Source organism: Nannospalax galili, unplaced genomic scaffold, assembly GCF_000622305.1.
Source record: "Nannospalax galili isolate Female #2095 unplaced genomic scaffold, S.galili_v1.0 scaffold139, whole genome shotgun sequence".
NCBI classification, from domain to species: domain Eukaryota; kingdom Metazoa; phylum Chordata; class Mammalia; order Rodentia; family Spalacidae; genus Nannospalax; species Nannospalax galili.
In genome coordinates this window covers 5,923,099-5,938,059 of record NW_008345884.1, presented here as the reverse complement: position 1 = coordinate 5,938,059, position 14,961 = coordinate 5,923,099, and the positions used below count along the sequence as shown (strand labels likewise).

At 40.3% G+C, this 14,961-nt stretch overlaps 1 protein-coding gene across 1 annotated transcript in view; it reads left to right on the top strand.

The window, feature by feature from the left end:
* The window catches only part of Mroh2b (maestro heat like repeat family member 2B), a 98,878-nt gene that overhangs the window by 65,684 nt on the left and 18,233 nt on the right, over positions 1–14,961 (top strand). Inside the window, exons 24-28 of the mRNA XM_008842125.1 lie at positions 176–255; positions 13,745–13,880; positions 13,966–14,061; positions 14,316–14,405; positions 14,739–14,859. Of these exons, the coding sequence (XP_008840347.1) occupies positions 176–255; positions 13,745–13,880; positions 13,966–14,061; positions 14,316–14,405; positions 14,739–14,859 (523 nt within the window). The remainder of the gene's footprint in view (positions 1–175; positions 256–13,744; positions 13,881–13,965; positions 14,062–14,315; positions 14,406–14,738; positions 14,860–14,961) is intronic.

Below are 14,961 nucleotides of genomic sequence, written 5' to 3'. Positions count from 1 at the left end.
TGAGTGTGCAAGGAAGAAAGGGGAACTGAATATTCCATATAAAAGTGGATGACATTCAGCGGTGCCACAAAACAAATCTTCCGTCCTTCTGATCCGTGGCACCCAAAGTCCCTAGCTACATCTGTGAACTCACCTGAGCTTTTCTGAAAATTCTCACCTCATTTTTGTTTTGCAGAACTTGGTAAGGGATGAACCCCTGAACTCCTTAGCTAGTCCTGTTCGGTGGAAAGCCTTAATCGCCATCAGATACTTAAGGTAGAATACTTTGTTATTCTTTATTTGAGTGTTATACATGTATGTGCACATGTATGTGCAGATGCTCATGCCTATGGGGCAGGGGTGGATGTGGGGTGTCTTCCTCAATAGCAGTCCACCTCATGTATTTTGGCTGGATCTCTTGCTGAACCTGGAACCCACTCTTTCAACTAGACTGGCTACCCAGAAAGGCCCCTGTCTCTGGACACCCCAACGCTGGGGTTACAGGTACACACAACCAACCTCATCTTTTGTACATGGGTCCTGGGGATCTGCTAGTTGGAATCTAAGGACCCAAACTCAGGTCTTCATGTTTGCATAGCAAGCACTTTATTCACTGAACCATGTGCCAACCTCAAATCTTTGTTACTCTTGTTGAAAGTATTTCCTTCCTTTCAGCCTCCCCCCCAAACTGAACATACTTCAATAGCAGGGATTACAAGCAGCAGCTTTTTCTCCTTCCAAAGAGTTACTAAACTGTCTAAGACATTGATCACTTGATTACTGACAGGGTCAAAGAGCTACTCAGAAGAATCAGATTTATTGACAGATGAGACTAAAATTTCCGAAGAAAAGGACGTTTCTCATCTGAGATCTTAGCCTATAGGCAAAGTTTAATATTCTAATTAAAAAGTTATGAAAGCACTAACCACATTCTAGTTGGTTAAGTGATAAGCTTATAAAAGAAACAGAAAATAATTTTGTGTAAGTTTTTATAATCATATTCTCCACTGCAGTTAAAGAAGTACACGTTTACTCTTAAAATCTGAAAAGTAGAGAAAAGTTAACATACCAAAGATCACCCATAATGCCCCTATGACATTTTGACACATCCTTATCCCTAGCTCTCTCCTTTCATCATCTGTTTTCACATGACCTTTCACCCTGCTCTTTCTCACTTCCTCCTGAGGATTCTTCACAAATTTCTTTCTCTTTATTTTTACTGAATTTTTTCATACAATATATATTGATCATATTCAGATCCCCCCCTAACTGTACCCTCCTTACTACCATACCCCCCGTTGAATTTCATTTCATGTCATGTGTGTGTATGTGCCTATAAAGTCAAATTTGTGTCCCCAATTGCCCTTTGATGTAGGTCTTTCCACTGGAGCCTAGTTAACCTACCAAGAGTCATACCCTTAAATGAGATTGATTCTCCCCCATCCCACCATTGGGTGCTAACAGTTCCCATGTAGGGTTTTTGTTTTTTTTTTCTTTTACTTATTTGTGTGTAGGGGGAGGTATATCTAACAATCATATCTAAAAAATGCTCAGGATCACTAATTATCAAAGGCATGGTAACCAAAAACCCACTGTAAAATATCACCTCACCCATTTGGAAGGTATGAATATTTGTGCATTATGGAAAATGGTGTGAACATTTCTATAGAAATTAAAAATAGAATTATCTTATGACCCAGCAATCCCTCTTACTAGTCTATATCCAAGGGAAAGGAGATCACCACCTCATAAAGATATCACACTCTAATACTCATTGCAGAGTCATTCATAAAAACCATGGAAGGAAAGGAACCCAGAAATCTATCCATGGAAGAGTATATAAAAAGCTGCGAGGAACATATGCAATAGAATATTACTGAGTTTTTTAAATTAGGATATCTTCTGATTTATCATGACATGAATTAACCTAGAGGACATTATGCTAAATAAAATAAGCCAAACAGAAAGAAAAAGGGTCTTCCTGATATGGCAGATCCAAAGAAAGAGGTCAAATACACAGAAATAAGGAATAAAACAATGGTTACTGTCTTAGTTTGGTTTCTGTTGTTGTAATAAAACTGATCAAAGAGCTGGAGAGATGGTTTAGCTGTTAAGGGCACTGGCTGCTCTTGCAGAGGACCTGGGTTCAGGTTCAATTCCTAGCGCCCACATGATGGCTAACAATCGTCCATAACTCCAGTTCCAGGGGCTCTGATGCCTTCTTCTGACCTTCATGGGCATTGCAGGACACAGGTGCACTTACATATATGCAGGCAATACACTCATACACATAAAAATAATAATAAAATTTTCAAAAAACACTGATCAAAAGCAACTTGGGAAGGAAAGGGTTTATTTGAACTGCAGGTTATAGTTCATCATCAAGGGAAGCCAAAGAAGGAACTTAAGGCAAGAGCCTTAGAGAAACCAATGGAGGAAGGCTGCTTACTGGCTTGCCCAGATACCTTTACTATGCAGCCCAGGCCTACTTGCCCAGTGTTGGCACTGCCTACAGAGGGCTAGGTCCTCCTACATCAATCAACAATTAAGAAAATGCCCCAGGCATACTTACGGATGCTATTCCTCAAGTGAAGGTCCCTCTTCTCATCATCTTGGTGAAGCCCATTCTGAGTCCTGACATGACCAAAGCCAAGTGGAGAGTGGGCAAGCTCTACTGTGCCTGGTATTGGGAGGTGCCAAACACTGTGCACTTCCACCATGAAACAGGGAAGAGATAAAGTCAGAGAAATCTTTATAATGAATGTCCATGTCACAGACCCCAGGGTGGTTATTCTTCTGGTCATTCAGGGAACGATGGAGCTGTAGGAAACCATTAAACTGTGGAAACAGCAGTCACATGTTATGCCATTCTTTCATGAAACAGAAACATCAAGGCCAAAGGATTTCCGGTCCAAGTTCTACATTGGCCATGATCAATGAAGTCACTCAGTGGATAGATGCGTGTTCATACTTATACTACAGTTCAAATAAACTGATGGTTGCTTTGTGATAAAATTGCGTTCGTGTACTGAAAAAAAAAAAAAAAGATCTGTAGAAGTGAAACCTTTGCTGCGCTGGGACAATGGATGCTGGGGTTGAAAAATCAACTCTGATTAGAGGCCAGCATCACTGAGGTGAAATCTAGGAAGGATTTCCTCAGAGTCAACACACAGAAGCTGTGGTCCAGAGAGGGCCAAGGTTGCATCTCAAGCTAGAAGCAGGCCTTGGTAATGTGTAAGAATCTCTCTGATGGTACTTGTTTTAGCAGCATGAAAGCTGCAGAATTGGAGTAGTGGAGAGAAGAGGCTTGGCACTGTGTGAGGCCAGAGGAGGCCACTGATGAAGGTGCAACTTCAGTTGCAGTGGACACCCCAGTATATTGGAGATGCCAGAACTATGGGATGACCACCACCACCAGCAGAAACTGTGAAGTGGAGCTGGTTCAAGCCTTTGAGACAAGTTGTGTATGCTGTGGATGACAGAGCTGGAGAAAGGTAACTACCCAAGCCTTCTGGAGCCCAGAAGATCGTGAGTGAATCCGAGGAGTTGGACAATGAGTTACACTGCTGAACTTTGGTTTCTCTTAAGTGTGCCCAGTTATTCCCTTTTGAAATAAAGTGTTTAACATTCTTTTTATTTACAGGAGCCCACAGTTAAGAGACATTGGATTTTTAAAGGGACATTAAACCTAAATTTGATTAAGATGAATTATATGAAATGCACAAAAACTCAATAAAAATATTGAAATTTTTTAAAATTAAAGCACTGAAAATGTTTTAATATTTTATTTTTATTATTTTTATTTTATGTGTATGAATGGATTGCCTTCATGTGTGTAAGTGTGCCGATATCATGCAATGCCTGTGGAGGTCGGAAGACAGTGTTGGATTCCTCTCGAACTGGAGTTACAGATACTTGTTAGCCACCATGTGGGTGCTGGGAATTGAACCTGGGTCCTCTGCAGGAGCAGTCATTGCTCTTAACCACTGAATCACCTCTCCAGGCCCCAGTACTGAAATTTTTAAGGCTTGTGGGACTTTTAAAGCTGTACTAAATTTTATATTGTAATATAAATATTTAGCATGACATTTGGGGGATAAGAAACAAAAAGGTCATGGTTTAATAGTGATATGTTTGTGTGTCAAGTTGACAAGGGGTCAATTGTGCTGGATAATTTCAATTGTCAACTTGACACACCTGGAAAGAAGTGACCTCAGTTGAAGAATTTTCTTTATGTGATTGGTCTGTGGCCATGTTTTTGAGGCATTTTCTTGATTGTTGGGTGAGTGGGAGGGCCCAGTCCACTGTGGGTAGTGCCACCCCTGAGCAGGTGGTCCTAGGTTGTATAAGAAAGCAGGCTGAAAGGGTGGAATGATGACTCAGTGGTTAGGAACGCTGGCTGCTCTTGCAGAAGACGGGGTTGAATCCTGGTACCCACATGGTGGCTAACAACTGTCTGTAACTCCAGTTTTAGGGAATGGAGATCTGAGGCCCTCTTTTGTCCTCCCCAGGCATTGCATGACATGGGCGCACTTAAATACATGCAGGCAATACACTCATACACATGAACTTAAAATAAGTAAATAAAAAGTAATTAATTAATTAATTAATTAATGATAAATAGATTTTAAAAGAAAGTAGGCTGAGCACAGGCCAGGGGAGCTTTCCAGTAAACCACATTCCTCCATGGTCTGTACTTCCATTTGTGTTCCCCAGGTTCCTGCCTTAGTTCTTGCCCTGACCTAGGAGTTAGAAGATGATTTAAACCCTTTCCTTCCCCAAGATGGTTTTCATCAGTATTTTATCACAGCACTAGAGAAACAAACAAGGACATATGATAGCTCTATTTTTAATTTTTTGAGTACACTCTAAACTGATTTTCATAATGGCTGTACCAGTTTTTTACTCCCACCACAGTGGGTTTCTCTTTCTTCACATCCTCTCCAATCTATTCTGACTTAGGTAAGGTGGTACCTCAAAGTAGTTTTAATTTACATTTCCCTGATGGCTAAGGATGTTGAACTCTTTTTAAAATAGTTGATCATTTGTATTTCCTTTTCTGAAAACTGTCTATTCAACTCATTGGCCCATTTGTTGATTGATAATTTTTTACTTTATGTTTAACTTTTGTAATTATTTGTATATTCTGGATATTGACCCCTTGTCTGTGGTATAGTTGGTAAAGATTTTGTCCCTTCTGTGTGTTGTCTGCATGCTCTACTGATAGTTTCCGTTGCAGTGCAGAAACTTTTTTAATTTCATATAGTCCCATCTGTTGATATTTGTGGCCAATTCCTGTGCTATTGATGTTCTATTCATGAAATTTTTGCCTACCCCAATGTCCTGAAGTATATTCTTTATGTTTTCATATGGGAATTTCAGAGTTTCACATTTTAAATTAAGGTCTTTGATCCATTTCAAATTGACTTTTGTACAAGTTGTGAATCTAATTCCATTCTTCTGCACGTGGAAATCTAGTTTTACCGGCACCATTTATTGAATAGGCTATCTAAGATATATGTTTGCCTTCTTTATCAAGAGTCAACTAGGCATAGCTTCGTCTGCTTATTTCTGGGTCCTCTATTCTGTTCCATTAGTCCATCTGTTTGCTTTTGTATGTGTGTCAGTACCAAGCTGTGTTTATCACTATGGCTCTGTAGTATTATTTGGTTGGGTATTGTGCTGTCTCCTGCTGTGTTTTCACTCCCTAGGATTGCTTTGCATTTGCCACCTTTTATAACTCCTTACGAGCTCTTGTACTGTTTTTTCTGATTTTGTGAGTTATGGCATTGAAATTTTGATAGGTATTGCATTAAATCTGTAGATTAATTTTGGAAATGTAGCCATTTTCACAATATTGAGTCTACCAATCCAGGCTGGTGGAAGGTCTTTCTAGTATCTTCTGTGATTTCCTTTTACGGTGTATGGGAGTTTTCACTGCAGAAGTCTTTATCTTCTTTGGTTAGATGTCTTCCTAGGTACTTAATTTTCTTGGTGCTACTCTGAATGGGATATTTTTTCCTATTTTCTTTCTCTGAGAGGATACTTTTGCTACATAAAAAGGCTACTGGCTTATTTATACTGATTTTGTATCCTGCAACTTTACTGTGTTTATTGGCTCTATAAGTTTTCTAGTAGATTCTGTAGGGTCTTTATGTATAGAAGAATGCAATCTGCAAAGGATAGTTTGACCCCCACCTCTCCTACTTTTATTGCTTCATGCCTGATCTCTTCTCTAGTTGATACAGCTAAGACTTCAAGCACTAAATTAATTAAGAGAGGGGCAAGTGGGCATCCTTGTCTTGTTCCTGGTTTTCAAGGAAATGCCTTCAGTGTGTCTCGATTTGATATAATGTTGTCTCTACAGCCTTTATTATTCCAAGGTATGCTCCATCTATTGCTAACTTCTCCAAACTCTTATCATGAAGGCATATTGAATTGTGTCAAATATGTTTTGGCATCAATCAAGATGATTATGTGGTTCCTGTCTTTTACTGTGTTTGTATGTATTACACTTATTGATTCATCCATGTTGAACCAATGTTGCTTTTCTTGACGACTGAAGCCCACTTGGTTGTAATGTATGATCTTCTTAAAATGTTCCTGCATTCAGTTTGCAAGTATTTTGTTCAGAATTTTTGCATCTATGTTCATCAAAGAAATTGATCTGTAGTTTTCCCTTTTTATTGTTGTGCCTTTTCCTGGATTGAATATTCACTGGCTGTAGAGAACGAATTTGGTTGTGATCCTTCATTTTCTGTTTGTGGAACAAGTAAGAAGTATTGGTATGAGATCTCCCTTGAAAGTTTGCTAGAATTCAGCAGTAAAGCCATCCAGTCCTGGGCTTTTCTATGAAAGTTAGAAATTATTCTATTTCTTGTAGGTTTCCCAGCTTCTTAGAGTACAGATTTATAGAAGGATCTCTAATAATGTTCTGTATTTCATTTGAGCCTACTGTAGTAACACCCTTTTGATCTTGAGTTTGTATATTTTTCCACCATTTTGTCAGATTGACTAAGGGTTTACCAATCTTGTTTACTTTTTCAAAGAAGCAACCCTTGTTTGACTAATTTTGTGTACTGTTCTTTCAGTCTCTATTCATTAATTTTTCCCTAATCTTTATTATTTCTTGCCATCTACTGAGATTTGCTTTTTTGCTCCAAGAGCCTGAGAAAGCATGATTATATTGCTTATTTGGTATCTCTCAGACTTTTTTTTTTCTGTTTGAGACAGGGTCTCCCTGTAGCCCCAGCCGGCCTGGGACTCACTATGTAGACCAGGCTGGCCTTGAACTCACCGAGATCCATCTGCCTCTACCCTCTGGAGTGCTGGTATTAAAGGCTTGAGCCACCATGCTAAGCTTTTACATCGTTTGTCTTTTTTTCCCCTTTTTTCCAGAGCTGAGGACAAAACCCAGGGCCTTGCACTTGCTAGGCAAGCACTCTACCACTGAGCTAAGTCCCCAGCCCTCTCTTGGGTTTTTTTAATGTGAGTACTTACCACTATAAGCTTTTATCTTGGCTGTGTCTCAGAGCTTCTGATAGGTTTTGCTCTCATTATCATTTGTCACTAAGAATTTTTAAATTTCATCTCTGATTTCTTAGGTAATTTGTTTTTCATTCAAAAGTGTATTGTTTAGTTTCCAAGTATTTTTGTGGTTTCTCTTGTTAATTTCTACTTTTTAAATATATTATTTATTTTTATTTTATGTGTGTATTTTGTCTGCATGTATGTAAGTGTATCATGTGCATGTAACACCCACAGAGGCCAGAAGAGGGTTCAGATCTCCTGTAACTGGAGTTATAGACAGTTGTTAGCTGCTATGTGGACACTGGGAATCAAACCCAGGTCCTCTGCAAGAGCAGCCAGTGCTCTTAACTACTGACCCATCTCTCCAGTCCCATGAAATTTCTAACTTTATTCCATTGTGATCTGATAAGACAAAAATAATTATCTCAATTTTTTTTATTTGTTGTGACTTGCCTTGTATGCTTTGATACGATTTATTTTGGAAAAGGTTCTGTGTGCTGCTGAAACAAATGTGTATTCCCTATCTGTTAGGTGAAACAGTCTATATATGTCCATTAAATTAAGTTTATCCATAGTGTGTTTGGCTCTAAGATTACTTGTTTTTAGTTTGGAAGACCTCTATGGCCTTTTATGACTTCTGGTGTTTGTTTCATCAAATTTGGAACTCTAATATTTCATGCATAAATGCTTCCTATTGTTACACTTTCTTGATGAGGTATGTCCTTTATTAATATGTAGCATCATTTTTATCTCTTCTAGTTACTTTTCATATGACGCTTACTTTGTCTGATATAAGGATAGCTACGTCTGCTTGTTTACCTTTTCCATTTGCTTGGTAGTTTGTTTTGAATCCTTTAGTGTTGAGGGTTTTTTATCTTTTCTGGGTAAGTGTGTTTCTTGGACACAGCATATAGTTGGTTATTTTTTAGTTCACTTCATTAGTCTTTGCCTTTTTAGTTGTGAGTTGAGACTATTTATATTTAAGGTTATTATCGAAAGGGGTTTGCTAGTTCCTACAAATTTGTTTGGTGATGTTATGTTTTGCTGAATTATTTGTATTTCTTTTCCTTTTCCTACATTATTTTTGAGTTGCTGTGTGAGGTGGGTGTTTCCCAGGTCTGATTTGATTATCTAGCATTTTCATGGAGTGTATACTTTCATATTTTCACATGGAGGAGGCTAATCTTTCTTCTTCCTACTTGTAAAGAATTTCATTAAGAATGTTCTGCAATGCTGGATTGTCATAAAATGCCTTGAAATGTTTTCTTTGTCTTATCCTTATTTCTCCATTAATTTTTAAAAATAACTTTGTGGGTAATAGCATCCTAGGTTTACAGTTATTTTCTTTCAGAGCCTGAAATATTTCATTCCATGCTCTTTTAGCTTTTATGGTTACTGATGAAGTCTGGAGTAATCCTGATATTTCTTTTTTTGTATGTAAGTCAATATTTTTCTCCTGCTGCTATTAGGATTATTGCTTTAATTTGTATTTCTGACATCCTGACTGTGATGTGTCATGGTAAGCTTATTGTCTGGTCCTGTCTATTTGGAGTTAAGCTTGGTTATCTACTTCATTTACTGAGTTCATTTACTGATATAATTGTGCTGAACAGTCTTTCTATTTCATTTTATCCCTTCCTTCTATACCATGCAGGCTCAGGTTTCTTGAGAGTTTTGTTCATGCTCCTTAATTTTTTTCTTTATATACATATGTTTGTATTATTGTCTCAACTTTATCCTCTATCCTTGAAATTTAGTCTTCTGTGTGGCCTTGTCAGTTAATTACAGTATCTGTTGTGATTTTTATTTGATTGACCATCTCCTTCATTTCAAGTATTTCTGTTTGATTCCTTTTCAGTGTTTCGATGTCTTTGCTGAACTTTTTCTCCATATTTTGTTCTTTCATCTCCAGTTTATTGTTTCATTCACTTTGGAGACTTGTTGAGGCCTTGGGGAGATTTCCTTAATTCATGCATTTGTTTAATTCTATATGATCACTAATTCTTTTAAAAAGTAAAACTCTGGGGCTGGAGAGACAACTCAGCGGTTAAGAGCACTGGCTGCTCTTGCAGAGAACCTAGGTTCTGTTCCTAGCAACCACATGGCAGCTAACAACCATCCATAACTCCAGTTCCAAGGGATCTGACACCCTCTTCTGACCTCTGCAGGCATTATACGACATGGGTGCACTTACACATATGTAGGCAATACACTTATACACATAAAAATAAAATAATAAATTTTTTAAGTAAAATTCTGAATTCTTTCCCAGACATTTTAGCTACCTCTGAAGTTTTGGATTCCTTTATGGGGAGTTGGTCAGTTGGGGTGGGTCACGGGTGGTGCTTGTGTCATATTCTTTGTGTTCCTGTGTTGTTTGTTGTAGTGGGTTTGTCTTTCAGTTTTGACTACCCCTTCTTCCAAAACAATTTGGATGTTTTGTTTCTGTGATTCTTCCTATAGGGATGTCTGCATGGAGCTTAAGGTTGTCTAACGAAATTGCTGAGGCAATCCAGTACTGGCTAAGTGCCAACAGGAGCCCAAGGTGGAGTCACACACCAAGTCCCAAGGCAACCAGTCAGGAACACTACGTAGTCACTCCCCAAGATCAAACGCATTAGAGGAAGGACATATAATGTCAAACCCACCAAAGTCCGTGCAGCAACCTGGGGTTGTAGTCAACACCACAGGCCTGAAGCAACCTCTGGGACTACAGCAATACAGACTACCTTTCCTGCAATGACCACCATAATCCCAGAATCCCAAACCCTGCACCTATTCTGTCCTTAAGAGACCCCGGGAGTCAAACACCCATCTCTCAGGGGACTCTACACACACTGGAGCCAAAGCTCAGGCCCCATGATGACCTCTGAGATGACCAAGGCTTGAAGCCTGGCCCCACAGTGCACACAGGTCCCTCCAGAGGTGAGAGTCTAGTCCCCAGATGCACCAGGAACCCACTGCAGTAGCTCCAGCAGTGCTGTGCAGTCTTACAGGTGCACAGGAGGCCTAGTTGCAGGGTGTTGTCTAGGTCCACTGAAGCCAGAGGCCTGGTTCTGCTGAGCCCCCTGCTGCCTGAGACAGAGTTCTGCTCACTTACTTGTTTTTTAAGTAATTTATTTTTTTATGTGCATGCATGTATTGCCTGCATGTGGGTAAGTGCACCTGTGTCATGCAATGCCCACAGAGGACAGAAGAGGCTGTCAGATCCCCTGGAACTGGAATTACAGACAGTTGTTAGCTGCTATGTGGGCGCTGAAATTTGAAGCTGGGTCTTCTGCAAGAACAGTCAGTGTTCTTAATCGCTGAGCCATCTCTCCAGTCCCCGTTATGTGTTTTTTAAAACCTACAAATAATACTTTGATGAGCACCTTCGAACAAAGATGTTTTCTGAACACCTAAGTATAACAGTTGACAATTTTTTCAATAAGTATTATTGAGTGATATGCACATCACATCAGTCACTGAGATAGGATCTAAAAGAACAGTTAAGAATAAAATATGGCTCTTCCTTGAGAGAGTTTTTGCCTACTGGGGAAAACAGAAGCAAAAATCAACCACATAATTTCTCCATAATATGAGAAGAGAGAACATAAGGAAAAGCATAGGTTGCTCTGTTAGCAAAGGTAAGGGAGATTTGTAAAATCTCAAATACATCTTGAAGGTGGATTGAGAATAAGCTAGGCTCTAGAGAAGTGCTGTCATGTGGAGATATAATGCAAGTTACAAATGCCACTTAAAGCTGTCTCATACCAGTTTTAAAGGAAAAGAAGCCAGTTAGGGCTGGGTACAGTGTAGCACACAGGCAGAGTGTTTGTCTAGCATGTACAAAGCCTCGGGTTTGATTCCTCAGCAGATTAAAAAAAGAAAGATTAAGTTAATTTTAATAACTTGTTTTATTTCATTCTATCCAATATGCAGCATATTATCTTTTTATCTTGTATTCAGTATTTTTTAAGACATGATCTCACTATATATCCTTGGATGGCCTGGAACTCACTATATAGACCAGACTGGCCTTGAACTCCCAGAGATCCACCTGCCTCTTCCCCTCGAGTGCTGTGATTAAAAGTGTGAATCACCATGCCCAGTGTATTTATTATTTAAAGTCTACATTATCTTTCATTGTAAACCTTCAAAATCCCTATGAGTCACATTTACAGGACATCTTAATTCAGACTGAACACAGTGCCACAGCAGCCTGTGGCTAATGACAAATTAGACAAATCAATATATAACTACTATTAATCTCTAATCACACATACACAAATGTGTGATGATTGTATGGGGTTGAGGTAAAGGAAAAGATAACCTGTAAAATGGCATAAAGAAAACTCAGGAGAACTGTAGAAATTAACATAGAATGGTTCTATATTAATCATGTTGGTGTTTTCGTATATGTACATGTCAGAACTCATTAAATTATATGCCTTGGATGGATGTAGTTTACTGCACATAAATTTTATCTCAGTAAGTTTATTTTGAGAAAATTACCAACAAGTAAAGATGAGGAGACTGTAAGTAGAGCTTTCCCAGCCAGCACAGCATCATACTCCTCTCTGAGGACCTCTTTCACTTTCTCCTAAGAGCATTGTCATTTTTAATGTCTTAGCTAATTTGGTACTCTAAAGTGGTACCTTGTTGTCTTGATTTACATTTTATTTAATAACAAAAGGGCCTTTCATATTGAACTAGTATTTCCATCTTCCCAAGTCAAGTTTTGTTCTGACATCTATAGTAAATGCTTGGAAGAAGGGAGGGAGGGAGGGAGGGAGGTTGATTTCCATATCATTTATACACTAATGCTTCGGTAATATGGTACTACATCGAAAGCAAGAAGGCATATGAAAATGATTGAGAATTCAAGATTCTGATTCATTCTCTCTCTCTCCTCTCTCTCCCTCTCTCTGTCTCTCTCTTTTTCTTTTTCTTTCTTTTTCTCTCTCTCTCTCTCTCTCTCTCTCTCTCTCTCTCTCTCTCTCTGTCCCCCAGCTCACCAAAGTAGTCTGATTCTGTGTCTCCAGTCTCTCCCTGCTCTTGTCCCTCATCATCAGCCTGCCTGGGGTCCTTTTGAACTATTTAAATAAAAAGCATAGGCTGGCCAAGGGGAAGATTACTGTGTGCCTGTGTCTGGCAGCTTTCATTTCCCTTGATGCTTGAGAGGCACAGTAGACAGGTAGGAGCAGCAGCAAGTGGTGCCCCCTAGCTTTGAAGTCCCAGTGCTAGCTTTGAATATTGGGATTCAGTTCTACAGGTGTTACAGTTTTTCCTGTGGGCCTAGGAATTTGGGATTCCTCAGATCTTAGTTGCTGCTGCTGGGATCCTAGGTTCCATGCAGACCTAAATACCAGGATTCCTCGGCTCTTGGAGCACCAGTATTAGAACTCTTATGTAAGCTTAGCAATTCAGGACACCTCAGTCCCTAACCTCTGCCAGTGTTACTGCTCTTGGCCTGGGGCTTGAGGCCCTTAGCCCTAAGAGCTTAGATGCATGGAACTCTTCCAGCAACCAGCCTTGCCACTTGGACCAATCACAGTCTTGTTGCTTTACCACCAATCAGAACAATCCCTCTGTAGACCACCAGAAGAAGTGCCCCCCACCCCCCACCCCCACCTCCGTGGAAATGGTTACAAGATCATTTAAGGTTCATGGAGGCTTGTGATGGCAGGAAGTCTGGTGCGCACTATTTGGAACAGCCCTGACTGAGGCCCATGCCTTCAGAAGTTAGAATGATCAGCTGCACTTGTCCCATCTATCATTTTCTCAAAGCATCTATGGAGTATCAGAGATGGTTTGTGTTGGCATAAGGGTAATTTAGTGGCTACTTTGACTGATTGTCCTTTTCCTCAAGGCAGTCAGGGCAAGACAAGAGTAGAGTCCAACGACTACTAATTAGGGAGTCAGACTGCCCATCCCCCATCATCTTTGCGTTTTTGCAGGAAAATGAACATCAGAAGGAGTGCTTACAATGAGAACTTAGGTTATTATTAACACCAATAGTTAATGCCTTTAACAGATATTAACAGTGTTGTCACGGTGCTTAACATCTGCCCAGTGCCCCAAGAAGGAGTGAGTTCTCTTTGTGTTCTATTATTATGACCTTCCTCAATATCTCAACAATATTTGAGAAAATCTGGTTTATTTGTCAATTGCTTGGATTTGCTGGATCTTGGGGCCTCTACTGACGCGCTTCCTTTGCAATTATATCCCTTCCTCCACGTGGTTCTCATTTCAGCAAACTGAAACCTCAGCTTCCACTAAGTGACCACCTTAATATTCTTGAAGAGAATATTCGGAGACTGCTGCCCCTTCCGCCTTTGGAAAAACTCCTAAGTGAGGGAGAAACAGACAAAGACAAGGAACGCATTAAGGTAGGTGGGGTTGGGACAGGGCAGGGGAACGGAAGGCTGTGACGCGACTTTCTGAACCTGGCACTAACAGTCACACTTGCTTCAGTTTCTCTACGAGCGATCTATGGATGCTCTCGGAAAGCTTCTGAGATCCATGATGTGGGGTAATGTGGATGCACAGAACTGTGAAGAAATGTTCAGCGTAAGGCCACCACTCCCTAATGGTCTCCCAGTGTGCCACACCAACCAACACTACCCGTCTCATTCACAGAAAGACACCCAGCATAACCCGTTACCGCACTACATAAGGCAGTCCTCTTAAAAAAAAATGTTATGGGGAGGTGGGCGCCCTGTTACAGAAGAAACAGGAAAAAGAAGAGCAGCTAGGGAGAGGGGCAGAAAGACCAAATGCCTGTAACTAACAGTAAGTAAAGACATTTATTCTTTGATTGCTAGCTTCTCCGAATGTGGCTTGTTTCTCAGAAAGAGTGGGAAAGAGAAAGAGCTTTCCAGATCACCGCAAAAGTGCTGACAAATGATATTGAGGCAAGTAAACTCCTAAAAATAGATTTCATGGCTTGTGAACTGCAAGGACTTCTGGCACTCTTGCCTGATGGATCTCAGGTTCCGGGTGGAGGGTGTGGCAAAGCCCTGAGTGGTGTCCCCCACCTCCAGAGCTCAGAGAGCACTCTGGCTGTATCTCACGCTTGCTCGCTCGGTTTCCACTGACCATAAGGAATGAGGCACCTTTTAAATGTTCAAGCCTAAATTTCATCCAAACGCCTGCAGGGGGAAAACAATGGCTTCAAATAGGTGTGGAGGATATGTCGGTACACCACCAAGCCACTCGATCACATGGTGGCCTCCTTTGTCCTGCAGGCACCAAAGAACTTCAGAATCGGGTCACTGCTTGGGCTCCTGGCTCCTCACTCTTGTGACAGCCTTCCCACCATCCGCCAGGCAGCTACGAGCTCCACTGTCGGTCTATTCTGTGCAAAAGGTGAAGGAAAGATGGGAGACCTCCAGGGAGAGGAGACACCTGTTTTCTTTGCTCTGTCTCTCCTCATTTCCTGATCTTTCTTTCCCTAATCTCCTCCTACCT